We start from the raw sequence: 25,869 nt of genomic DNA, 5'->3' as shown, positions 1-25,869 counted from the left end.
TAAGCAAGTCTCTCCTTAGGTAAGTCAGACATGATTGGTTGCATAGTTACAGCTTGGAATTCTCGGCATCTCAGGCAGTGTGCTTTGATGGAACGCAAAGATGATCTTATTTTCAGTACTGTATAGTGTTCCTGCACAATTGATCTTAGGTATTCAACGCCTTGGTGGTAATGCTTTACGTGCGTGTGTTAAAGGAACAGTTTCACAAACGGATGATGTGCATATAAGATGATTGGGTACTTTACGCTAAACCCAACTTCCATTAACCGCTTGATGCGGCCCGAGGAACAGATTAGCCCATTTGGACTAAGGAATGGTGAATGTGGAGCAATTGGGCTACTCCGTTTAACAGATTTATTGTCAAGAAGATTTTTTCTTTCGGCTTCAAAATACTCTCCCTGCAACAAATACTGTAGATGACGCTCAGCTTCGTCAAGCTCAGTAGGGTCAGAAATGCTACCATCGAGGTTACGGTAGCCGGTATGTTTCGGCAAAAGCCGGAGAAACGTATGCGGCAATGCGCAAGTACTTTTGATAAGAACTAAACTTATCAAACGGAAACAATGAAGGAACGGAGGTTGTCTGTTCTTTTGACAGATGTAGCCAGATAAACAGTGTCTTCTATAGTGACTGCTTGGTTGACGCCAAGCTTGATGTTATTAATGACGTCTTTGTTCGGTACGAAAGGGAAACTTGAGTTAGTTAAGAAATGTGGTCCTTTGACCCAACTGCTTAGTTGCAAAATCTCAGCGGACATTCCACGCGTGCCAGCGTGAGCTGGATTATTCTTAGTTGCGACGTGGTTCCATTGGTCAAGGCTGATATACTCCAAAATATCACAAAGATGGTTTGCAACAACGATTGGTTGCTTTTCATTAGAATTAATCCATTGGAGAGCTTGGTTAACAGTTACAGTAAGTGCTTGTGTAATTTCCCTTTTCAGTCGAGCGGCAAATAGAGCTGCTTGTAATTCGAGTTTTGGGACAGTCATTACTTTCATGGGCGCCACGCGCGCTTTCCCTAAAACAAACCCAAGCTCTGTTTTTTCTTCGACCGTGGGAGCTTGCGACTGCACTGAAAAAATATCCTGGGAACTGTCACCGAACATATGCAACTCTATATTATCAAAGCGTCCATTAAAGCAACTTCGGGGACTTTTCAAGCTTTGGTATGTCCGCACTCCAAACCAAAAATCTTTGAACCATGTCCTGTGGGAGCTCGTCATCCCATTGTTGCCCTGTGATACGCCAGATGTCCTTTAAGAGCAGTTGAGTACCGACAGTAAACGTTGCGACAAGACCAATTGGGTCAAAGACTTTCGAGACAAGACTTAGTACTAAGCGCTGCGTGAGTGACTTTGTGATAGCGCAGCTTGTACCTCTACTCACAACTAAAGTGTCATTAGGGTGGTCCCACTTTAGCCCTAACACAAGCGATGAATCCTACTGACATGACACAATAACCTTGGGCTCAGTAGATTGAGGAGAACAATCAATCCGATCAGCCAGATTTGGCACATTGCTTACAAACTTTGTAAGCTTGAACCCACCGAGGTGGAAAAGGTGTACCAATTTCTTCGATCTATAGATGGCTTTCTCAGGAGACTCCACTGAGTCAAGGTAATCGTCCAAGTAAAAGTTTTCAAGGACGGCTTTTGCAGCTTTGGGGTAAAACTTGGCATTGTCTCTCGCATTGCGTTGTAATGCATAGTTGGCGCAGGTGGGCGAGTCTTTAGCCCCGAATAATATCGCGTATATTCATACACTACAACGTTAGTTGTGGGGTCCTACCGCCACAGAAAGCGGAGTGATGGTTGATCTGATGGTAATACACCAACCTGTAGAAACAATCCCTCGATGTCGGCAGAGACGGCATATGGATGTTGTCGGAAGCGAAGAAGTACGTAAATAAAGTCTGTGAGCAGATCAGGGCCAGTGAGCAAAGATTTATTCAGTGAGGCACCATGAAATGTTGCTGCTCCATTGAGCACCTTACGCACCTTATCCGGTTTGTTCGGGTTTAAAATCGGATGGTGGGGTAGGTACCACTCTTTATCGGACCGGCTCTCAGCCTTGTGAGCGTCTGGAACCTCAATTACATACCCCTTATTTAGGTCTTTCTTGATGGTACTCGTATACTCTCTAAGGTCTTCATCCTAGGCCAATCGTTTTTCGAGAGATTTTAGTTGCACAAGGGAGGAGAAGTAATTATTTGGGAGCTTGGTGTTGTCTGCTGCCCACAGCATTCCGACATTGTTTCTCAGGCCATTGTGTATGGTGGTAATCTCAAGGATTTCGTGACCACTTGCGTCTGCTGCAAACCTTGAGTCGAGCTGCTTGTCTGCCCCGAATGATTCAATGTACCATGACCCTATTTGACTTGTTAACTCATTGTCATGTTCGATATTCACTTTAAAGCACGTTGAGGTTAAACAAGAACTTGTTGGTAACGGACCGCTTAAGACCAAACCTTTGGGTAAACGTACGGCAACGGGTGAACGCTTCTCATCGGCAGAGAAGTATTCTAACGGGCGGATGGCATGATAGACATCTTGTCCGAGTATCATCTCAATGTCTTTATGGGAATATGTCGTGGGATCAAGGACTGCTAAGTGTGGGTAAGTCTCTTGCAGGCCCTGTACATTAATTATATCAGAGCCGACGTTCAGACTCTCATTAACGAAAAGGTTGATGGTAAATGGTTCGAATTCCTGATGTTCTCTTGGTTTCACAGTAACTTCAACAACTCTAGTATCAACTACTTCTTCGGTATTAATACCCTTGACAGTTAGCTTTAGTGCTTTACCGTGCAAACCGGGTCTATCTGCGACACTACAGGCCACCCCAGAGTTACTGCAGGCAGTATCACACAAAACTAAAGCCTTGGTATCTACACCGAACGAATTGACCAACTGCAATTCCGTTACCTGAAGGAGCCCCTTAACATCAGTAACAGATGACATTGTTGTGGTCTTATTAGACGGCTGTTGACTAGTGGTTTCTTCCTTTTGACCTGTGTTGCCAGAAGGCTGAATGATATTGGAATCTGTTGACTGTTTCGTTAGGAAAACCCTATCTGCTCCATGCAATAGTGTGTTATGCGAACTATTACAACCTTTTGCTCGGCACTTTCTTGGTTGAGGGCAGTGGCGGAATGTGTGCTTGTCCCGTAAGCACGAAAAGCAAAGTTTGTTATCCGCGACCAACTTATCCGCCACCAGTTGTTAAAGTGAAGGAGGGTAGGTTTAACTCAGTGCTTCTTAACCGTAAAGAGCGACCACGACTCTTTCATGTTTGGTGGTAACTTCTGTACCACTTGGTTAAGTAGGGAAACGCTCTTCAAGTCAGCATCATATGATAGCGACTTGAAAACTCCAACGAGGCTGGATATGGTTACAAAATAGTTAGTTACGTTATCACTATTGTGCATTTTAAGAGGCGGAAAATTGCTTAGCTTATCCAAGTGTGCACATAAGACTGCCTGTGGCGCTCCAAAGTCCTTAGTGCTTCCTTGTACAATAAACCGCAGTAAGCAAACTCGGCATTGCAATCTTTGCTTTACCGGTCACGAGTGTTTTAAGGTAGGCCAATTTAACGTCATCAGTGAGCAATTGCGAGCCAATCGCGCCTTTGAATTGACCATACCACTCGTGCCATTGTAAAGGATCGCCATTAAACCGAGCAAGTTTCCATTCTGGCAAAGGCTCATTTTTCTTGCTGGTTATTGCATCAGCTAATTTCCTAATCAATGACGCATTGTCCGGTATCAGAGGGGCAGGTGCAGACACCTGCGGACCACTCCACCTCCACGGAGTGGGCCCAACATAAGGTTATGTTAGCTGAAAAACCGGAGTGGCTAGAACAGGTGCAACATTACTAGTAGTTGCGATCGGGTTTTCCTGTTGTGCGCCTGATGGTGATTGCATATCAATCAAAAGGGGTGAATTCTGATGTATTCGTAGTGGAACATTAGTGCTTGAGGGTGCCATATGTGTCTGTACTTTTGGAGGCACACTATGCACGGTGGTAGTGTCTTGGTTGACTATTTACGGTCTGTGCTGCGGAAAACGCCAATGACTCATATTTGGCACAAAGTGTTGACCAAGAGGAATATTGGGAATATTTGGGAAAGGAGGAGCAACGGAACGTACGACTTTGTGTACTTGGTTAGTACTATTGTGAAAAGTGCTGTTGACGAGAGGCTGATTAATCAAAAGGGCGTTTGGGATGGGAGCAGTGACGTTAGGTGCAAAAACTGGGTTCGGAATGGAGAGGTCATTAGGACGAGAGGGTTCGGAGTTGTGCTATTGAGTGTTTGGACTTGGTGGGGCGCTTGGGTGCACGGGAACGTTTTTTTGCGGAGGCTGAATGATTTGTTGTCGGAAAAGGGGGAAGAGTGGCGCTTAGTGCTCGCGGGACAAAATTAATATTTTGTCGGGAGCATATACGCTCTGCGGGATTGTTCTTAGGCAGACTTGATGTTTCAGGTCCCCTGGATTGTGAAGATTGAAGCTGTGCGTGTGGAAAAAAACTCGGATGCATTATTTTCATTTACTTGCGGTGCCAACGGCTGTGGTAGAACGGGCTGTTGAATGGGTGGTGAAGAAGCCCCTGAGGCGTGTACAGAAGGCGGGTGAATACCTGTGGTTCCTTGGTTAGTTATTTTCGGAAGCGCCGTGCCTTGTTGACCTATTTGATTCAGTTGCGCCCATAGATGCGCCTGGTACAACGCCTGTGTGGTTAACAGCAGCCAAAAAACTTTAAGGTGGAGTGTAATAAGGGTCGAGTTGCTGCAAGGTCTCATTGCTTAAAATGTAATTGCCTCGACAATTTTTGGAATAGAAGGCCTTGCAATTTCAGTAAACTGATCTTCCACTGTTTTGCCGTTGTTGTCGCTAGGGCATTCTTGAGGGTCAATCGTAACCTCTGGTTCACCAGTTTTCTCCTCATTGTTAAGACTTAACGCAAGTGAGGTGCTGATCCAGTCCTGGACAGCATTTTCACATCTCATTGAGCTCCTAGCACTTGCAGTTGTTTCAGATTGGCTACCTTTAGAAACGGCGTCTAGTAACACAAATTCTTGCAGGGTTGCCTCTGCCAACCTCTGCCAATCATATTCACGCTGACTAGATGTTTTTTGACGAGGCCATCAGTGAGGGAACTCTAGAACGAATGGAAGCCTTCGATTCCTGAAACTCGCTTACTTTATCATCAGCAGAGTTGATTTAGTTTCGTGCTGAAGTGAGTATCTTGTCGTTCTTAAAGGTCATTGCCTCCAAGTATGACTCTAATGAAGGAAAAAGTGCGCTTGGATCCTCCGTTTTTTCAGCAAACGCAATCAGGTCCTCATTTTTGTCTACAACAGTCATAAATGCTTCGTTGCACTTTGTTACTGGGCGTTCAACTTTCACTCGCCTACTTTGACTATTTATACAATGAAGGATATCATCATGTATAGCATGCAATTCAGCCTCACGCTTTGACCTGGCAGCGTACAACTTTTTGACTTTTTGATCAAGACCATTAGACATCACGATGTTAAAATTTCCAAAAACCAGCAGAACTACCACTGCACACGCTTATCTATTATATGCACACTTCAAACAAACCAAATCCAGGCAAAACAAACCAAACGCAAAAGGCATCAAACACAGCACACTGTAGACGATCTGTAAAACAAACCGCCCAAAGAGCAGAAAAGGTTGTCTAGTGCACAGTGCCCGACAAAAACAGAAGTGGAGCGCTGAACGCTACGCGCTCAACGCGGAGGGAGACAAAGGACACACGGGAAGTTGAGCGAGCGTGTGTCCTTTGTCTTAACCTATTTTTTTCTCAAAGAATAGTTAAATTTTACTACCCAATGAGATATCCAAAAATAGTTTACGGGTTTGGATTCTTTCCGTCTGAGGTAACTGAACATCAAAATATTTTTTTTCATTTTGGAAGAGTCTTACAGGTTTTTTTTTCGTGACTCTTTCACGTGAAATCCAGCAGCCCTCTTTTGTAGTCGTTGTGCCTCTTCTGGTGTTCAAAAATTTCCTCATCGTGTTTTGTCTATCTTTGGCCTCAGACACACTCTGGGAAAATTTGGGAAAGCTTCATAATCATCAATAATTGTAAAAAAATCATTGATATTATTGTCTTCTTGCTTCTCAACTTTCGATAATCTTAAGCATATGAGATGAAACAGCCGGAAATTGTTCGGAAATTATCTTGTCCTAGTTTGTTAAAGAATAACTCGCTATGAAATCGAGTGATAATTCCTTTCAAAGGAAATTTAATTCAAAGTTTTAATTGATGTCAATTTATCCAGAAACTAGAAAGTAATAACAACCCAATCTCTTGTTGAACAAATGTTGGGCAAATTAAAGGTTCCAAGACATCAACAGAAAACTTATCTGAGAAAAGGGAAAATAATCAAGTTCAAGCTGACATGATGGAATCAGTGTTCGTAAAGCCGGGAGCGGTACCATTATGTAGTTGGTGAAAACAATCTACCGTTTTGCAGTTTCAATTCATAATATCTACTATCGAAATCATATCGACCACGTATAAGCATCACAACGTACAAGCATCATAACGTTCTAAGCAACGTATAGGTATTAACGATCAATGCATCAAGTGAAACTTAGACGGAAAGGTTTTTTGATGCTTTTTTACCGGTTTTTAGTCTGATGTCATTGACGTCAATTTGGTTCGTATTCAATCAACACTTGTCTAGAAAACCTGAAAATATTAAGCCGAAAATCAGCTCAACCGATACATATAGTGGTTATCTTTACTTAAAATTAGGTTAAATGAACTTTTTCGCAACTTTCTACGTATATTAGAACGTATTTAAATTTTATTTTAAAGATTAGAAATACTCGATTCTGATTGGCTAAAATTTGTTCTTTTATTTACTTCGTAACATATGCCACGAAGTTTACAAATCTGGAAGAAATAAAAAAAAACGTTTTGCTCACTCAACAGTTAACAATTCTAAAAAAGAATTTTAAAGGCAACATTGTTAACAGTAGGGAGAATTTAAATTGGGAAGGAAAACTAAATATTGAAAGACCTACAGAAATCAGTTGTAACAAAGCCATTTTAAAAAAATTTTCTGCATAAAAGTCAACTATGTTGTCCTAAAACTTTTTGGCTTTCACTTCAGATATGTAAAATAAATATACTTTGTATATTTTGGACGGCATTTTTCAGTTTTTGCTTCGAAGTTCCAGAAAAGAAACAATTTATTTCGGAATAAAATGTAAATGATAACAGTGTGAAACTCAAAAAAAAACGTGAAACCTAAGAATTTCAATAGCCAATTCAGGCCTGCCTCTCTTCAATGTCAAATAAAACTTGTCAAAATTTACTTTTTATTATAGAACAGCCATGGTGGATCAGCACAGACAGCATTGTCCCGAAATATTGATCAGAGACAGTTGGGATTTTTTTAGTGAATGAAAACGAGAAACTAAGACAAGAACTACGAATTCAAGAAGTTAGAGATTATTGTTTTGGAAAATTTCTCTCTAAAACTTGGTGCTCGAAATTCGAGAAATGTCTCTTGGTGTATGAAAACCAAACAGATGCAAATGAGACAATTAATAAGAAAACTGGAAAAACTGGCAGAAATCACTAAATTGCTGAACGTCTCAATAAAACTTTTTTTTATGTAGTTGGTGAAAACAATCTACCGTTTTGCAGTTTCGATTCATAATATCTACTATCGAAATCATATCGACCACGTATAAGCATCACAACGTACAAGCATCATAACGTTCTAAGCAACGTATAGGTATTAACGATCAATGCATCAAGTGAAACTTAGACGGAAAGGTTTTTTGATGCTTTTTACCGGTTTTTAGTCTGATGTTATTGACGTCAATTTGGTTCGTATTCAATCAACACTTGTCTAGAAAACCTGAAAATATTAAGCCGAAAACCAGCTCAACCGATACATATAGTGGTTATCTTTACTTAAAATTAGGTTAAATGAACTTTTTCGCAACTTTCTACGTATATTAGAACGTATTTAAATTTTATTTTAAAGATTAGAAATACTCGATTCTGATTGGCTAAAATTTGTTCTTTTATTTACTTCGTAACATATGCCACGAAGCTTACAAATCTAGAAGAAATAAAAAAAAACGTTTTGCTCACTCAACAGTTAACAATTCTAAAAAAGAATTTTAAAGGCAACATTGTTAACAGTAGGGAGAATTTAAATTGGGAAGGAAAACTAAATATTGAAAGACCTACAGAAATCAGTTGTAACAAAGCCATTTTAAAAAAATTTTCTGCATAAAAGTCAACTATGTTGTCCTAAAACTTTTTGGCTTTCACTTCAGATATGTAAAATAAATATACTTTGTATAGTTTGGACGGCATTTTTCAGTTTTTGCTTCGAAGTTCCAGAAAAGAAACAATTTATTTCGGAATAAAATGTAAATGATAACAGTGTGAAACTCAAAAAAATCGTGAAACCTAAGAATTTCAATAGCCAATTCAGGCCTGCCTCTCTTCAATGTCAAATAAAACTTGTCAAAATTTACTTTTTATTATAGAACAGCCATGGTGGATCAGCACAGACAGCATTGTCCCGAAATATTGATCAGAGACAGTTGGGATTTTTTTAGTGAATGAAAACGAGAAACTAAGACAAGAACTACGAATTCAAGAAGTTAGAGATTATTGTTTTGGAAAATTTCTCTCTAAAACTTGGTGCTCGAAATTCGAGAAATGTGTCTTGGTGTATGAAAACCAAACAGATGCAAATGAGACAATTAATAAGAAAACTGGAAAAACTGGCAAAAATAACTAAATTGCTGAACGTCTCAATAAAACTTTTTTTAATGACAATTAGTCAGCTTTTTTAGCCCAAAACGAAACTATCAAACCTGCTGAACAGCAAAAAAAAACGTCGCCAAAAGCCAAAAACTGTAATCCAGCAAACTTAAACATCAAAAACTGTTGAGGATGGATAGAACAGAAGTTGTCAAGTATTAAAATTTGATAAAAATTTTCTTCTGGTAAAGTTGGCACTAGCTGTAAGTTAGCAGTTTATTAGTCCTTTCTCAACACCACTTGACAAGAGCTTCGAACAAACGCAATCCCAATGCAACAACCAATTTATTGGAAATCTCAAGGAATCTCAAGGAAATTTGGTAAAGTGAATAGCAGAAATGGAAAAAACGTCCTTTGGCCTCTAAATTATGGTTATATAGCAAATTCTGCGCTCTCTACAGATGCTGAATGTTAGAACCAGCTTATGAACAGCACATTAACTTTGATAGGTAATTTATATACGGTTTTGTAGTTGACGTCATCTCAGCAGTAAGGGAGGACATTCCAGAAGTTGAGACAACTATCGGAATCCTGTCATTACATTTGAATAGTTTACCTGCGTGGCGTGATATTGGATGGTCTGCCAGTCAAGTGTCTGGATATTTTTTTGGAAACAATCGACCATTTGAAGCGTTATGTATTTCCAGACCAAAATTACAGGGTCTGAAACAGGGCATGACAGACCAGGAAAATTGTAGGGACATATAGCTACAGACAGCCCTGTTTCAGACCCTGTAATTTTGGTCTGGAATACATAACGCTTCAAATCGTCGATTGTTTCTAAAAAAATATCCAGACACACTTGCCTGGCAGACCATCCAAATATCACGCCACGCAGGTAAAATATTGAAATGTAATAACAGGATTCCAATAGTTTTGTCTCAGATTCTGTCGGTTTTTCAACTTGACTTGAGATACTTTCGACACTATATCAGCTAATTTTTGCCAAAAACCGATGTTTCTTACGTTTAAAACCGACGAAAACCGACGTTTTTTACGTTTGAAACCGACGAAAACCGACGTTTTTTACGTTTGAAACCGACGAAAACCGACGCTTTTTCCGTTTAAAAACGGAAGAAAACAACGCTTCTTACGTTTCGAAACCAACGAAAATCGACGATTCTTACATTTAAATACCGATAAAAACCGATCAAAACGACGAAAAAAAACGCAAGGGCTTTGATCGGTTTTGGCGAAGTAAAACCGACGAAAACCGACGATTTCTTATGTTTGAATCCGACGAATTTCTCAACGCGGGAGGTCACCTAGACGAAGAACTGACTTATTTTGAAACCTTGCATTACTGAAAACATACGATGCGTTGGGAGGAACCAAAATGAGCAAAGTCGCAGTTGTGGGCGGAAACTGCAGCAATCAGCGACTTATGCAGGCGTTTTACTGAAAGGTGCCAAAGGGCTCTGTTGCATCTAAGAACTTTTAGATTTCAATGAGATGCATTTTGCAATTAGCCGCTAAAAGACTTCCAAATATTGGTCGCACTCTGCGTATATGTTGCTGATAAATCATTTTGGATGAGAGAATGATATTTTGAACTTTGCCATACTTCCCTCAAATTCAACAAATTGATGTCGTCAGAGCAGTATTTCATATGCCTAGCCTGGGACACCCCGTGCTCAACAAAAAAGTGGGTCTGGAGTCTGCGTGCTTCACCCAATTTTTTTAGAGCAGTCTGGGGTCAGATTTCAATCTGGGATTATCTATCTTAGTTACGGGAGTAAGATCCAGTTTAATTTCTCAGATATGTTGAGCACATTGTTAGCGCTTTTGATCACTTATCCTACATACTTTCAACGTTCGCCTAACGTATTTTGACCTTACTTTTCACTTAACTTCCATAATTTTAACTGTCCGTACACAAGAAGGGCTCTTTTCAGAAGTTATTACAGTTTTGCGAACACTTTCCTGGCACATTTTAGTTTTTTCGAGTCTTTTTTCGTATCGTGATCTATTAGCGCAATTTAAGCATCTTCAGCATTTTTACTACATATTTCTATTGCTCTATGTCCAGTCGATCTTGATTTAGATAAGGAATGTATTTATGTACACCATGTTACCAAAAAGCTACGTAGAGCATGATGTCTGTTTTCAGAGCATGAGTAGTGATTCATACGCATGATTTGCACCTAGTCGTGGAAAAAGGTGACAAATTTAGAAATTGCCAGAGATATTTCATTCTCATTTCCTCCGCTTAAACATGAAAAGATGATTAAACCGCTTAGTTCTTTCACTGTTTGCCTAGTTTTTACGCTACGAGACGTCGATTTTTCATGGACGAAAACACAAAACAACTCAACTTGAAATCATGATCTAGTGCACAGTATGCATTTATACGTTAGTTGATAAATAATAGAATCAAGGCCAAAAAAGCGAGCTGCAGACCCAAAAAATTCTCAAATAATCCAATAAAGTTATTTAAAGTTGTTTTAAAAGACCCCAAAACCTCATTGGGTGCGTAATAGATTCATGCAAAATGAGTCCTGTTGCTTCGATACAATTTCCAAAGGTACAGTTAGACGAGTTATATTAACATGTGCTGTTTTTTGATTAAACGCTGCAAAATTCAGTTTCAAGAAAAAAAAACAGGTAGAAGGTCCTGAAATGGCCGGCATACTGTTCAAATCTGAATGCTATTGAAAATTTAGGGGCGATTAAGAGGAAGCGATTACGAAAACAGACGTTTTTTGATACATTTTGAAGAAAAACTGTCTGAACTTTGTAACGAAATTGATGCAGATATTTTGAGAATCATGTATGCAAACTATAGAAACCACCTGCTAGACATTAAAAAGGCTAAAATGTAATGGCGCGTTATTAGTCAACAATTTTGAACACAGAATGCTGTCTTTTTAGATTTGTAATGCTTTTTAAAAAAAAATCTTCAGGTTTACGTAGATTTTTGGTACCATAGTGCCTTTAAGTTCCAAATTGACAAATTTTAAAAAGATCGCATAATTGTTGGTCTGAAATTGATTCTAAAAACCATCAAGGTTTCTGATCTGATCATCATAAGAACTAAGTTAAGAAAAACTTGATAAAAATTATGTTCAAATTGACCTAAATTGAGTCTGAATTTTTTTTAGATAAAAGCAAAAATCCTGAAATTTCTGTTTGACATATTCGACACGTTGCTGACACAGTTTCCAGACGTTTAGCGAAGTTCCTACAAAATTTTCGCTTAGTCCCACTGACATCTCGAGTCATTGTTCAGAGCGTGGAATTGATGCCTCTGATTCCACTTGTTCAAGCTTTACCCACCTGTTTTCGGCACAAGATGATGTAATAAGAGGTTTGTGCTGTGCAATTGAGTCTGGGTAACTTTAAACCAAAGTTATTTTTTAATAAATGTGAAAGCAAAGAGATTTTTGTCAAATTTAGACGATCATTAACCTGTCCCGGAAGAGAGCTAAAAATTACATTTCTGTCACATCATAGCTAAATGCGTCGAAACAAAAAATCACAGTTTCTGGTGTCGATCTTATAAATTATGTTTCATTTTAGCGTCGATCTCATAAATTCAACGCTTTAATTTTTAGAATTAAAATTCTGAGGATGCCTATGGAGGTATGATTTGCCTTGTATAGTTTGAGATCTCCAAGTTCATCATAAACCCAGAGTGCAGTGTCCGCGTTCACTTCAGAGTACACGTGACCAGTGTCGTATTTCATGTCCGATCTACCCTGGAGAATTGCATTGAGAGAGGCTGGACCGGATTGGTATCTTCCGTCACTCTCTATTTGAGGTGTCGAATCAACTGCTTGCCAACCATCAAAGCCTACAACACGTAAGAATATATATTCTCTAGTTACATGTCTCTTTAAACAACATTGGCCATTCGCAACATTCTCCCCACTAAAATGAAACTTTGAGTCTATTGATGAAGTCTCACTAGGATTTCAAAAGACGTGCCAAAAATTATAATTTAGCTCAACAAGATATTGCTAAGGCATCTTAAGTTTTGTGAAATAAGTCAAAATATACAGGTACAAAATGTCGTTAAGCTAGGAAAGTCATCAGTTGAAATCACGATATGAAATTGAACCATTACTTGCGACACAAATTGAAAATGCAGCCCATTTTTGTTGACATTGAGTTTTCGATGGCAACAAAAATGTGGCCCAGGCCTAGGCCTTGACTTATGAAAAGACTTTAAAAGTCTAGTAGGGAGGGGGGGCAATTTTGACTATAATTACACGGTCGAGCTTCCTAGTTAAAGTCGAGCTAATATCTTTTCATGGGTCGAGCTAAAGTCTTTTCATAACGAAGAAAGTCCAGCTAAGATTTTTCATGGGTCCACCATTTGTCTTTTCATAAGTGTGTTTTTTTCAGAATTCGAAATTTTTAGTTTTTTTCCTGCTTTTGTATATACAGAAGCAGAACCGGAGCAACACTAAATAGCTTTGCACCAGCGTAGTCCATAATTTAAGAATCAGTTGGAAACCTGCCAAAAACCTCAAGAATTTTGTCAAATTTTAAGATAAAAAGTTATGGCAGCTTGGGTATATTACCACATTACTTGATTCAATGAAACCAGCTAGCTTAAGTGTATTGGTCCTAGTCCCATTAACCATGAAAAAATTTCGGCGTAAGTCAGTTTGTTTCCCTTCCAAAATTATGAGCCATTTTTTTTAAAAAATAGAGCAGGTTTTTGAGGGAATTCTGGTTCTTCTGAAACGTAAAAGGTAAAGCAACATACATGCTGACTGCGTTATATGTATTATTGCACGCAAAATATTAATGGCAAGAACGCAGACTTATGAAAAGACCAATGATGGACCCATGAAAAGACTTTAACTCGATTTCGTTTGCAAACATTGTGTCGAGCTTCAGTCCAGCACTTATTTTTGGTCGTGTCAAAGTCTTTTGTAAAACGAATAGCTCAAATGAGTCGAGTATGGTCTTTTCGTAGCACATTTTTATCGAGCATTGTCTTTTCATAAGTCTGTACATAGACCTGGGGGTCTTTCCCATTATAGCCCTCCCCCATCTCAGTAGTCAGATAAACTATAGCCCCTTCCCAAGTGCAAAGCTACATAGTTTGAACCAAAGAAGCAACCTGTCGCGAAAGGAACAAAAAGAACAAAGTCAAAATATTTTTAACCTAATCAGCAGAAGTTTGTAATGTAAACCATGTTGCTTAAACCGCGTTGCTTAAAACAATAATGAGTTATAGAGATTATCAACTTACCCCAGTTAACGCAGCAGCCAAACGACCATGCGAGACAATAAAACCACCTCAAGCACTTCAAAAGAACAACGAATTACATTTGCCGGTCGCAATTCTCCCAAACACCAGACGATTTTCATCTCATGCCAGCAGTCAGAGTTTACCCAAGACCACTGCCAAAACTTAGTGCAAATTCCTAAAAGTATAAATGGACTGTATTTGAACAATACTTAGTGCGCCATAACGCTCTATTCTGCAGCAACTGCCTCCACATACAAAATAAGCTCAGCAAAAATTTTTCTTTATTGTGGAAAGCTAATTGAAGCGAAATCATAAACATAGCATTTCGAATTTTTTTTAATACCATTGAAATATTCTTCAAAGTCATGCAAAGGATAAGCCGAATGTCAATATGAACAAACAACAGGAATTTTAAACAATTTTCAGCCCAAACAAATGAGACATCATAAATTTATCTTGCAAAGTTTGTAAACGGTCCGTAACCGTTTAGCCCCCCAATCCTTCCCCTTGTTATTTAGTTCAAATATATTGAGTACATATTCATAATCGCTGTAAAAGTCATATCTCTAATTTTGAATTTTCATGACTTTCAATGCCAAACCTTTTCATTCATTATCATACATGAGTTTCATCGTGCCACACTTAACTTTAATCGTAAATGCGGGTATAAACCACACCTTTGTAAGCTATTATTTAACAAGCATACAAGCTTATAGAAGAACAAACAGCAAAATAAACTCTTGAAAATCAGTCGTTGTCTCTGAAAGCGGATCAGACTAAAGAAAAGATAACAGGGGCTGTAATTTTATGGGGAATGTCGCAGTAAATTATTCATGATTGTGCAAGGGAGTCTGAAGTTGGTTTTCAGGTCTCAATCTTAAATAGAATCGTACCAGTGACTCAAATACTATCCTCAGATTGAGGGAAGAATGCACCTTCTTGAATACAAGTGCTGCCATAATAGTTTTTTCGTCCTTTCAAACATTTTTGCCCAATATCCTCGACCCCGCCCGCCTACGGGTTCTGTTTCTAGCATGTAACTCAAACTGTATATTGTAAAACCTTCATTACCACTACACTTACTATTCCAGTGCAGGCCCAAAATCATTGATTCTTATGGATCTATCATTTTGAACCCCCCTCCCCTAGGTTTAGTGGGCAATGCCGCAAAGAAATCGCACGTGCTATTTTGTAACGGGTAACGCGCAATTTACATAACATAATTGAGTAATAACGTAATGAGTGTGGTCATAAAAACACGTGGGCCGATCCATTCTGTGTTTATTAAAGAATACCAAAAATCGCGAAGAGAAATCGGCGAGAGTTTAGTGATTAATTTTTACCTTGTGGCAGATCAACTCGTTTAAACCACGCCTCATTCCATACATGGAAATTCCACTTGGATTCCTCCTCACTATAAACCCATCGATGGTGACTCGTATCGAAAACCATGTCAGCTATGAAGTTTCCATCGTGATCGGAGAACGCGTCGAAACACGACACAGTTCGATTCGGAATTCCCAAAGCTCGTAGAATTGTACACAACAAACCCCCGAAGGCATAACAATGTCCATATTTGACGGGTTGGCGACTGTTAAACCATAAATAAAGGATGTCACGCGATGTTCGCCAAGCGGTGGGCGCAATTCCATCTTGATAGTTTCCTGTCCAGTTGCCGACCAGAACTCCGTCGGTTTGCCGTGGCCGCTCTGTTAAATGCTCGCAGTTTATGATATCTGTTATAGCTCGAGACACTAACAAACAGCTGCTTTTATCGTTTGCAGACAGATAAGTCATGTCTAGGAGTTTCAAACAGATATGTAGAATTTTAGGCTCAAATTGGGCATAGAACCAGGGGAATGTTGATTTTTTATCATAGCTTATTAGTCCATTTTCACACATCACGTATTCCTGACGGTCATTTTCTTCGGGCATGAAAACTCCGTCTTTCTCACACCATGGGTTGAACAAAACTGTGATGTTGTAAGGACCCTGGCCGTTGATGTACATCTTCCAGTATCCTATGATGCAGTTTGAAGGTATAAGTACTTGGGACGCATCCTGGGAGGCATTCATTATCCAACCACCTTCTTTGGGAGCCTTACTGGTCAATTCAATGCTTCTCAGACCACGAGTGGGGAATTCCTGGCCGGGGTTCCGAGCGTACTTGTTCGGGATTTTGTAGAATTCGACTGTGTTAACTTGTCCACGAATGTAGAGCGGAAACCCGCGACGTGTGATCAAGGTATGCTTGTCGTGAAACTTGTCTGTTCTGTGTTCTTGCAGTATTCGGTCATAGTCAAGTTGTACTTCTGAATAATCGCGACCACGTAATGCCGCCTTCTTAGTTTCTTGATCCATTTGGTTTATGTCTGTTATCGGTTCTGGCAGAACTCCGTCATCAGTACTGTGGCTGTCAAAACTCCCGTCAGCAACGGCAGTGTTTTCAGAATAATGAGGTTGTATGCTTCTATGTATATCAGCATCTCCAGAAAGCAATCTTGCTCCATGCGCTTTAGCGGAGTCAGCTGACGAATAGTGAGCATAATAGGTTTCCATAGTTCCCCGACCAGAATGATGATTCGAGGTTTTCTTAAAATCTGGAACAGCCACCATTTTAGATTCAACAATGCTTCGCGAAGATTGCGAGTCATCGATAGTGGGTGCCTGCTGACTATCATGGTCTTGTCCATTGCGTGAGCCATGAGTGAATATAGGTTCTCCCGAACGCTTCAATCGCGACTCCAACTGACTGCCGGGTAGTGACTGCTGCTGTGACCCACTAACAGTGCCTGGCGTTGCTGTTGATTGCTGCTGTCCGCTGGCAATACTTTGACCAGTTGTTTGTGCCTGACTACTCATTCCTGTGTCTTGTGATGGTTTCTGTGAGTTAGTTATAGAGTGAAACTGGCTGCCAGGTTGCGACTGCTGCTGTGACCCACTAGTAGTACCAGTAGCCGCTGTTGGTTGCTGCTGTCCACTTCCAAGACTTTGGCCAGTTGTTTGTGCCTGACTACTCATTCCTGTGTCTTGTGATGGTTTCTGTGGGCTGGTCAAAGAATGAAATTGACTGCCAGTTTGCGACTGCTGCTGTGATCCACTCGCAGTGCCAGGCGTCACTGTTGATAGCTGCTGTCCACTTGCAAGACTTTGACCGGTGGTTTGAGACTGACCAATCATTCCTGGGTCTTCTGATCCTTTCTGCGAGCTGGTCATAGACTGAAATTGGCTGCCAGGTTGCAACTGCTGCTGTGATCCACTAGCAGTGCCAGGTGTCACTGTTGATTGCTGCTGTCCACTTGCAAGACTTTGGCCGGTTGTTTGAGACTGACCAATCTTTTCTGGATCTTGTGATGGTTTCTGTGAGCTGGTCATAGAATGAAATTGGCTGTCAGGTTGCGACTGCTGCTGTAATCCACTAGCTGTGCCAGGTGTCACTGTTGATTGCAGTTGTCCACTTGCAAGACTTTGACCGGTTGTTTGAGACTGACCACTCTTTCCAGGGTCTTGTGATTGTTTCTGTGAGCTGGTCATAGACTGAAATTGGCTGCCAAGTTGCGACTGCTGCTGTGATCCACTAGCAGTGCCAGGTGTCACTGTTGATTGCTGCTGTCCACTTGCAAGACTTTGACCAGTTGTTTGTGCCTGACTACTCATTCCTGTGTCTTGTGATGGTTTCTGTGAGTTAGTTAAAGAGTGAAACTGGCTGCCAGGTTGCGACTGCTGCTGTGACCCACTAGTAGTACCAGTAGCCGCTGTTGGTTGCTGCTGTCCACTTCCAAGACTTTGGCCAGTTGTTTGTGCCTGACTACTCATTCCTGTATCTTGTGATGGTTTCTGTGAGCTGGTCAAAGAATGAAATTGACTGCCACTTTGCGACTGTTGCTGTGATCCACTCACAGTGCCAGGCGTCACTGTTGAAAGCTGCTGTCCACTTGCAAGACTTTGACCGGTTGTTTGAGACTGACCAATCATTCCTGGGTCTTGTGATCCTTTATGTGAGCTGGTCATAGACTGAAATTGGCTGCCAGGTTGCGACTGCTGCTGTGATCCACTAGCAGTGCCAGGCGTCACTGTTGATAGCTGCTGTCCACTTGCAAGACTTTGGCCGGTTGTTTGAGACTGACCAATCTTTCCAGGGTCTTGTGGTTGTTTCTGTGAGCTGGTCATAGACTGAAATTGGCTGCCAGGTTGCGACTGCTGCTGTGACCCACTAGCAGTGCCAGGCGTTACTGTTGATTGCTGCTGTCCACTTCCAAGACTTTGGCCGGTTCTTTGTGACTGACCACTCATTCCAGGGTCTTGTGATGGTTTCTGTGAGCTGGTCATGGACTGAAAATGGCTGCCAGGTTGCGACTGCTGCTGTGACCCACTAGCAGTGCCAGGCGTTACTGTTGATTGCTGCTGTCCACTTCCGAGACTTTGGCCGGTTGTTTGAGACTGACCAATCTTTCCAGGGTCTTGTGATGGTTTTTGAGAGCTGTTCATGGACTGAAATTGGCTGCCAGGTTGCGACTGCTGCTGTGACCCATTAGCAGTGCCAGGCGTTACTGTTGATTGCTGCTGTCGACTTGCAAGACTTTGACCGTTTGTTTGAGACTGACCAATCATTCCAGGGTCTTGTGATGGTTTCTGTGAGCTGGTCATAGATTGAAATTGGCTGCCAGGTTGCGACTGCTGCTGTGACCCACTAGCAGTGCCAGGCGTTACTGTTGTTCGGGGCTGTCCACTTGCAAGACTTTTACCGGTTGTTTGAGACTGACCAATCATTCCAGAATCTTGTGATGGTTTCTGTGAGCTGGTCATGGACTGAAATTGGCTGCCAGGTTGCGAATGCTGCTTTGACCCACTATCAGTGCCAGGCATTAGTGTTGATTGCTGCTGTCCACTTCCAAGACTTTGTCCGGCTGTTTGAGACTTACCAATCTTTCCAGGGTCTTGTGATGGTTTCTGTGAGCTGGTCATAGAATGAAATTGGCTGCCAGGTTGCGACTGCTGCTGTGATCCACTAGCAGTGCCAGGCGTTACTGTTGTTTGCTGCTGTCCACTTGCAAGACTTTGACCGGTTGTTTGTGACTGACCACTCATTCCAGGGTCTTGGGATGGTTTCTGAGGGCTGTTTATAGACTGAAATTGGCTGCCAGCTTGCGACTGCTGCTGTGACCCACTAGCAGTGCCAGGCGTTACTGTTGATTGCTGCTGTCCACTTGTAAGACCTTGACCGGTTGTTTGAGACTTACCAATCATTCCTGGCTCTTGTGATGGTTTCTGTGAGCTGGTCATAGATTGAATTTGGCTGCCAGATTGCGACTGCTGCTGTGATCCACTAGCAGTGCCAGGCGTTACTGTTGTTTGCTGCTGTCCACTTGCAAGACTTTGACCGTTTGTTTGAGACTGACCACTCATTCCAGGGTCTTGTGATGGTTTCTGAGGGCTGTTTATAGACTGAAATTGGCTGCCAGCTTGCGACTGCTGCTGTGACCCACTAGCAGTGCCAGGCGTTACTGTTGATTGCTGCTGTCCACTTGCAGGACTTTGACCGGTTGTTTGAGACTTACCAATCATTCCAGGCTCTTGTGATGGTTTCTGTGAGCTGGTCATAGATTGAATTTGGCTGCCAGGTTGCGACTGCTGCTGTGATCCACTAGCAGTGCCAGGCGTTACTGTTGTTTGCTGCTGTCCACTTGCAAGACTTTGACCGTTTGTTTGAGACTGACCAGTCATTCCAGGGTCTTGTGATGGTTTCTGTGAGCTGGTCATAGAATGAAATTGGCTGCCAGGTTCCGACTGCTGCTGTGATCCACTAGCAGTGCCAGGCGTTACTGTTGATTGCTGCTGTCCACTTGCAAGACTTTGGCCGGTTGTTTGTGACTGACCACTCATTCCAGGGTCTTGTGATGGTTTCTGTGAGCTGGTAATAGATTGAATTTGGCTGCCAGGTTGCGACTGCTGCTGTGATCCACTAGCAGTGCCAGGCGTTACTGTTGATTGCTGCTGTCCACTTGCAAGACTTTGAGCGGCTGTTTGTGACTGACCACTCATTCCAGGGTCTTGTGATGGTTTCTGTGAGCTGGTAATAGATTGAATTTGGCTGCCAGGTTGCGACTGCTGCTGTGATCCACTAGCAGTACCAGGCGTTACTGTTGTTTGCTGCTGTCCACTTGCAAGAATTTGACCGGTTGTTTGAGACTGACCGGTCATTCCAGGGTCTTGTGATGGATTCTGTGAGCTGGTCATAGACTGAAGTTGGCTACCAGGTTGCGACTGCTGCTGTGATCCACTAGCAGTGCCAGGAGTCACTGTTGATTGCTGCTGTCCACTTGCAAGACTTTGGCCGGTTATTTGTTCCTGACCACTCATTCCAGGGTCTTGTGATGGTTTCTGTGAGCTGGTCATCGATTGAAATTGGCTGCCAGGTTGCGACTGCTGCTGTGACCCACTAGCAGTGCCAGGCGTCGCTGTTGATTGCTGCTGTCCGCTGGCTGTACTTTGACCAGTTGTTTGTGCCTGACTAATTCCTGGGTCTTGTGACTGTTTCTGTGAGCTGGTCATAGACTGAACTCTGCTGTCGGGTTGCGACTGCTGCTGCCGTGATTCACTGATAGTACCAGGTGCTGTTGGTTGCTCGTTAGAGTTGACTGCCGATGCAGATATAAGACTTGATTCAGTGGTGCCGTTTGTTTTAGCTTTTTCGGTTGCGCTTTGACCACTTGAATTTTGGTTACTGGCATTGCTGGATCCATATGTGGCTTCTGAGGGTCTAGGAGGCTGACTCTGGATACCAGAAGGTCGCGTCGATGGATGTCTTGCCGGTGTCTGAGCTGAGGGCGCGTGATTTGTTTTTTGGGGATTTTGAATGCCAGCACCTTGAGAAGCTTCATTTTGGGGGTATCCATTTGTTTTTTCGGACTGCTTTCCAGTCTTGATTTCGTTTGATTCCTTTTGAAAAGCCTCTGCTTCTGAGTTCGTCTCATAAGGAGGAAATTCAGTTGGCCAAGAGCTTTTCTTTTCCTTGTTGTCCGTTGTTTTATTCGTATTGTCTTTTTCAGTCGAAACGAGCGATTCTTGAGGCGGCATAACGTCTCGTTGGGCTGGAAAATGTAATTCGCATTAAATTTTGAACCAATTATTCGGCAAATTAAGAAATTGAGAAAAAAAGCAAAATTTATGCCAAATACAGCGTACATATTTTACCCCATACAGAATTTAAATGAGGCTGATGGTTTGGTTAAATAAAGCTGAAACTACGGCATTGCAACTTTTCCTCAATCTTAAATGAAAATTACACTGTAGACATGGCTAGGGGGTGAGACAACTCAAAAAACTTTTGGCTATTGCAATGGTATACTCCTTCTACGACTGAGTTTTTCAGGATATGACAAATTAACCCCCCCCCCCCCCCAGAAGTACCTCTTTATTAGTTGATGGAGCCAGTATTTAAAAACAAAATCCAACTATCTTAGTTTCTTCAGGATGAACTGTGAAAAGTTGAAATCCCAATTTGAGTTTGTAAACCTTTTGGGGCAAACTTTTGGAAATTGTACCAAAGAACATATTTGTCGCAGTCTCTGAAATTTGTTTGAATTCCAACAAACCGCAATGCAAATTATTTTTCAATCATCTCGTCAATTTTGCGGTAATACTAGATTTGGAAAAATGTTCTTATAAGGAAGAAGACTCCTTTCGCCTAATCGAGTTTTGGCCTATTATACCATCCCCCAGATGGTATAATAGGCCAAAACTCGATTAGGCGAAAGGAGTTTTTGTAGCCATTAGGCAAAATTCTTAACTAAAGTTTTGTGGACATTAGGCAAATAACAATTAAAAACACTTAAGGATGGTACTTCAAAATCCACTTGACGCTATAAAATAATCAAGTCCTTTTAACAAACGTCCTTCCATGAAAACGAGTAAATAAAGCACATTTAAAAAGTATCAAATTTGCAAATTATTTTTGCTCCTCGGTAACATTCCAGTAGAAGTATTTGTCGAAAAAAAACAAAGGAAAAGTCCTAAACATGATAAAAAATATTCATTTCTTCATTCTAAATAGTTTAGAGTTCCGGACGCAAAAATATAAGAGAAAAACGGTCTCATAAATGCTGGAGGGACAAGTGCTACAAATGCTCAGTATTAAAAAAAAACTTGTGACCTTTTTCGTCAGCTATTATTATGTAGAGTCATCTGTCAGCAACACTTGAGTACTCTAAAACGTAAAGTGGATTTCGAAGTACCGCCTGTATGTGTTTTAATTGGTATTCTCCTTATGTCCACAAAATTTAAGTTGAAAATTTTTGCCTAATGTCAACAAAAAATGTGTTCACCGATTCGAGTTTTCGCCCAATATCCTACGCCTCATTGAACTTTTAGCCATTTTTGAATAAATTTATGAAACCATTGAAATGAATTTCTTTTAATATATTTGTATTAAAGTGTAAGATCCACTTTAAAAGATGTTGCGGATCTATTCTGTTTCGGCCCCCCAGCTTAGTGAGCATAAATTTTTTATGACCCCTATGCGCACGTGCTATTTTCTTTCATAGTAACGTGCAATATAATCAAATATAATTTGTAACTGGGGTCATAAAAACACTGGGGGGGGGGCGAAACAGAATAGATACGATGTTGCAAGTAAATTTCAAATTTCTCAGTCAATTTTTCGAGAGACTATTTGTTAGTCCACCTTAGCACTGAATTATCAGGAGCATTTGATATAACTGATAACGTAATTTTACCCGGTAAATTGTTAAAATGTATCTGCTTGACAATTCAGACACTGAGCGCAATTATGATCAGAAGAAAATTTGATGCATGTTCGAATTTTTTGAGCGACTACAAATTCAATTATTATGTCAAATTTTTCGCAATATCCACTAAAATTAGTAATTGAGAAGTTGTAAAATATAGAACCCGGATCTTTCCCATTGTGACACCCCCCAAATTATAGCCACCATTTTGTTTTATTTAGGTTAATTGTGGGAATTTTACGTTATATGACCACTAAGCTGGAATCGTGCGCAAAAACGAAAAATAAAAATATCACTATAAACTCGATTTTGTTATAGAAAAATAAAACGAAAAGGTTTAAAAACACGATTTTTAATGTTACGAAAAATTTCCTAACAAGCAAAAATTCACATCAATTAAAGATTTGATCCTAAATTTAGTTTTTATAGCAGTGTATTGAATGTGTTTTTCGTCATATCTTTCACAAATTCTTTTTTAAAATTAAATCAAGGGTATAGTTGTAAATATTGGAATCTTCTTTTTATGTTCGAAAAGTGGCTTCTAGTTTGAATTTAGGCATCTCTTCTGTTTCGACAACCTGCTTGGTGGGCATCTTTTACGCTCTTCAAGCGCACATGCTATTTTTTTACATATTAACGTGCTATATAACAACTCTTTATTTATAACGGGGGGGGGGGGCACAACACTGGCGGGCCACAACAGAATATAAAAAAACACTGGCGGGCCACAACAGAATAAATCCAAAATTAACATATTTATTTCATGCAGCGGACCATGATTAGGAAGGAGTAGGTCAGAGTATGAGTCGCAGTTTTGGGTTGACTCTAACTAGCCAGCTCGGCAAAAAGTATGGTCCAGACCATGTATTCAATGTCTGGGAGACCCCAAAACAATGAAGGCCCAATTATACCATCTCATTCCTGGGGCAGTGTAGTTGAAGACCTTCAGCCTCCCCCATATGACCCCTAGCAACCAATAACCAATTACCTTAACTATACCATATGGGACTATAATTTTTTGGGAGAAGGCTGAAGGTCTTTTCATTGTAATTTTTTTTATAATGAAAAAAAAACAAAATACAAAATAGGTAGCAGGGTGGCCATTAAGGCGCGAAGGGGGGGGGGGGGGTTGGTGACAGAACAGGCGGTTGCAATTAATATGCAAACCCACTAAGTTTTGGGGGGGGGGGGGAAGGTCCAGCGGCTAAATTATTTTGTGGGAGGGGCCATAATTGGAGAGACACTTAAACTTTTGCAAAATTTCCGGATCTATTCTGTTTTGGCCCCCAGTGTTTTTATGACCCCCCATTACAGTTAATGTATTGTTGGAGCTGTTCCGTTTGTACCCCCCCCCCCCCCGTTTAGTGGGTGCATATTATTTGCAAAAGACGCAGTGCTTTCTTTTCACATGAGAAGATTTACTAGTAATGGCACGTGCTCTGCAACTGGGGGGGGGGGCACAAACGGAAAATATCCGTATTGTTATATAGCCCGTGACTATGTATAAATAAGCACTTGCGGCTGGGGGCGTAAAAAAAACTTATGCCCACTTAGCTGAGGGGGCCGAAACAGATTAGATCCAGTTTTCCTTCAAGTTGAAGGGATTGGAAGATGGTCAGCTACCGACCTAGACTCTGAGTAAATCTGGAGGGCTTTTCGGGAACTGGTGCCCCTAGTGTCTGTCCTCTGTATTGCACGGAGGAGGAAGAGGAGGGGTGAGTTGAGTTGGTCACGTGACTAACTCTTATACCAGGGTCTGATGGCGACTCACCATCTTGCTGTTGCGGTTGTTGTTGAGGCCCCCCTTGTTGGCTGCCCCCCGCAGTCCCGAACCCCCCGGACTCTTTGACCGATGTTTGGAACTGGTCATCGCCCTCTTTTTGGGCATTGACTGTGTACGCGCTTTGCTCGGGGTCAGGTGTAGAAGAATCTGTATCGCCCGTGTAGCTTCTGAAGCCCCCAGTAGAGCTACCATCGGTTGTATCTTTGTTATTTCTCTTCTTGGCAGGCATACTGATGCTTCTTTAGATGGCACTTTCTCATTATAGCCCACCACCCCCCATTTGCTTAGTGGTCATATAACGTATACCTCTCACCGTAACTATACTATTATGATATAGCGGGGGTTCTAATTTTATGGGGGAGGGGAAGGAAAACCCAATTTAGATTATGAGAGCTACATTTACGCCCTCTCCCAGGCGCACCTGCATGGTTATGTTTACAAAGAAACGAGCTGTATAACAACACATAAATTGTAATGGGGGCATAAAAAACACGGGGGTGGGGGTGTATTTTTTCTGCAGAATAGATCCAAAATCCAAATTATTATTCAGACGAGACTGTTTTTAATGGGCGCGGGCGTAAGGTCTATAATAAAAAAATTGAATAATGTAATTGAACGAACGGAGAGAATGAAATTGGTTGCGCTTTGTTACGAATATGATTTTAAGGTCACAGACAACTGGATTGCGCTGCGACAGCTTCAAAAATGACTCATTTAAACCATATTTGATATGAAATTTGAAATTTTTCACGTGTATAAAGGTGAAATTTAAATTTTAGTAGATCTTATCACGAAAATGCTCTCAAGACAAAGTTTACATCAATGATCAAATGACATGTTGGAAGTACTTACTCTCCCCGGTAGATTATGAACTCCCATATTTGATATAATACTCATTGGCTCTTTTCAACACCCCCCCCCCCCCCCCCTTGGTAACAAGTACAGAACCACCTCCATTTTATATGTTTTATAAAATACTCAAGATGTGCACATAAGGAGTCTCTCCCATTATAGCCCCCCCTCCCCGTGAAATTATAGAACCCCATTATGGTATATTTACCATGAAGGCGGGGGGGGGGGGGGGCTATAGGTTATCTGACCACTAAGCTGGGGGGGGGGCTATAATGGGAAAGACCCCACATAATATTTTCTGATATTACTCGCAGGATAGCGAACTGCTGTTCACGGCTGTGCGAAAAATTCTGCTCTTTGATTGGTCAATAGGAAATTTTCCATTGCTGTACCCCCGCACAGCTTATTGAGTGCATATTATAGATCATTTCTGTTTTTGCCCCCCGTCCT

General features: G+C 41.1%; 1 protein-coding gene across 3 annotated transcripts in view; it reads right to left on the bottom strand.

The window, feature by feature from the left end:
• The window catches only part of LOC142336130 (uncharacterized), a 33,386-nt gene extending 8,126 nt beyond the window's left edge, over window positions 1–25,260 (bottom strand). Inside the window, exons 1-4 of one of the 3 annotated variants that reach the window (XM_075384701.1) lie at window positions 25,189–25,260; window positions 24,556–24,806; window positions 15,381–21,128; window positions 12,425–12,624 (exon numbers count right to left, since the gene is read on the bottom strand). In XM_075384701.1, coding sequence (XP_075240816.1) covers window positions 12,425–12,624; window positions 15,381–21,128; window positions 24,556–24,796 — 6,189 coding nt within the window. In that variant the 5' untranslated portion in view covers window positions 24,797–24,806; window positions 25,189–25,260. The other 2 variants (XM_075384702.1, XM_075384703.1) reach the window with 2 other exon arrangements.
• Between the last annotated feature and the right edge of the window lie 609 nt (window positions 25,261–25,869).

Source organism: Convolutriloba macropyga, chromosome 3 (genome assembly GCF_964194025.1).
Source record: "Convolutriloba macropyga chromosome 3, txConMacr16.3, whole genome shotgun sequence".
Taxonomy (NCBI): Eukaryota; Metazoa; Xenacoelomorpha; order Acoela; family Convolutidae; genus Convolutriloba; species Convolutriloba macropyga.
Note: the sequence above shows the minus strand (reverse complement) of the source record. Positions and strands in the feature narration are given on the sequence as shown.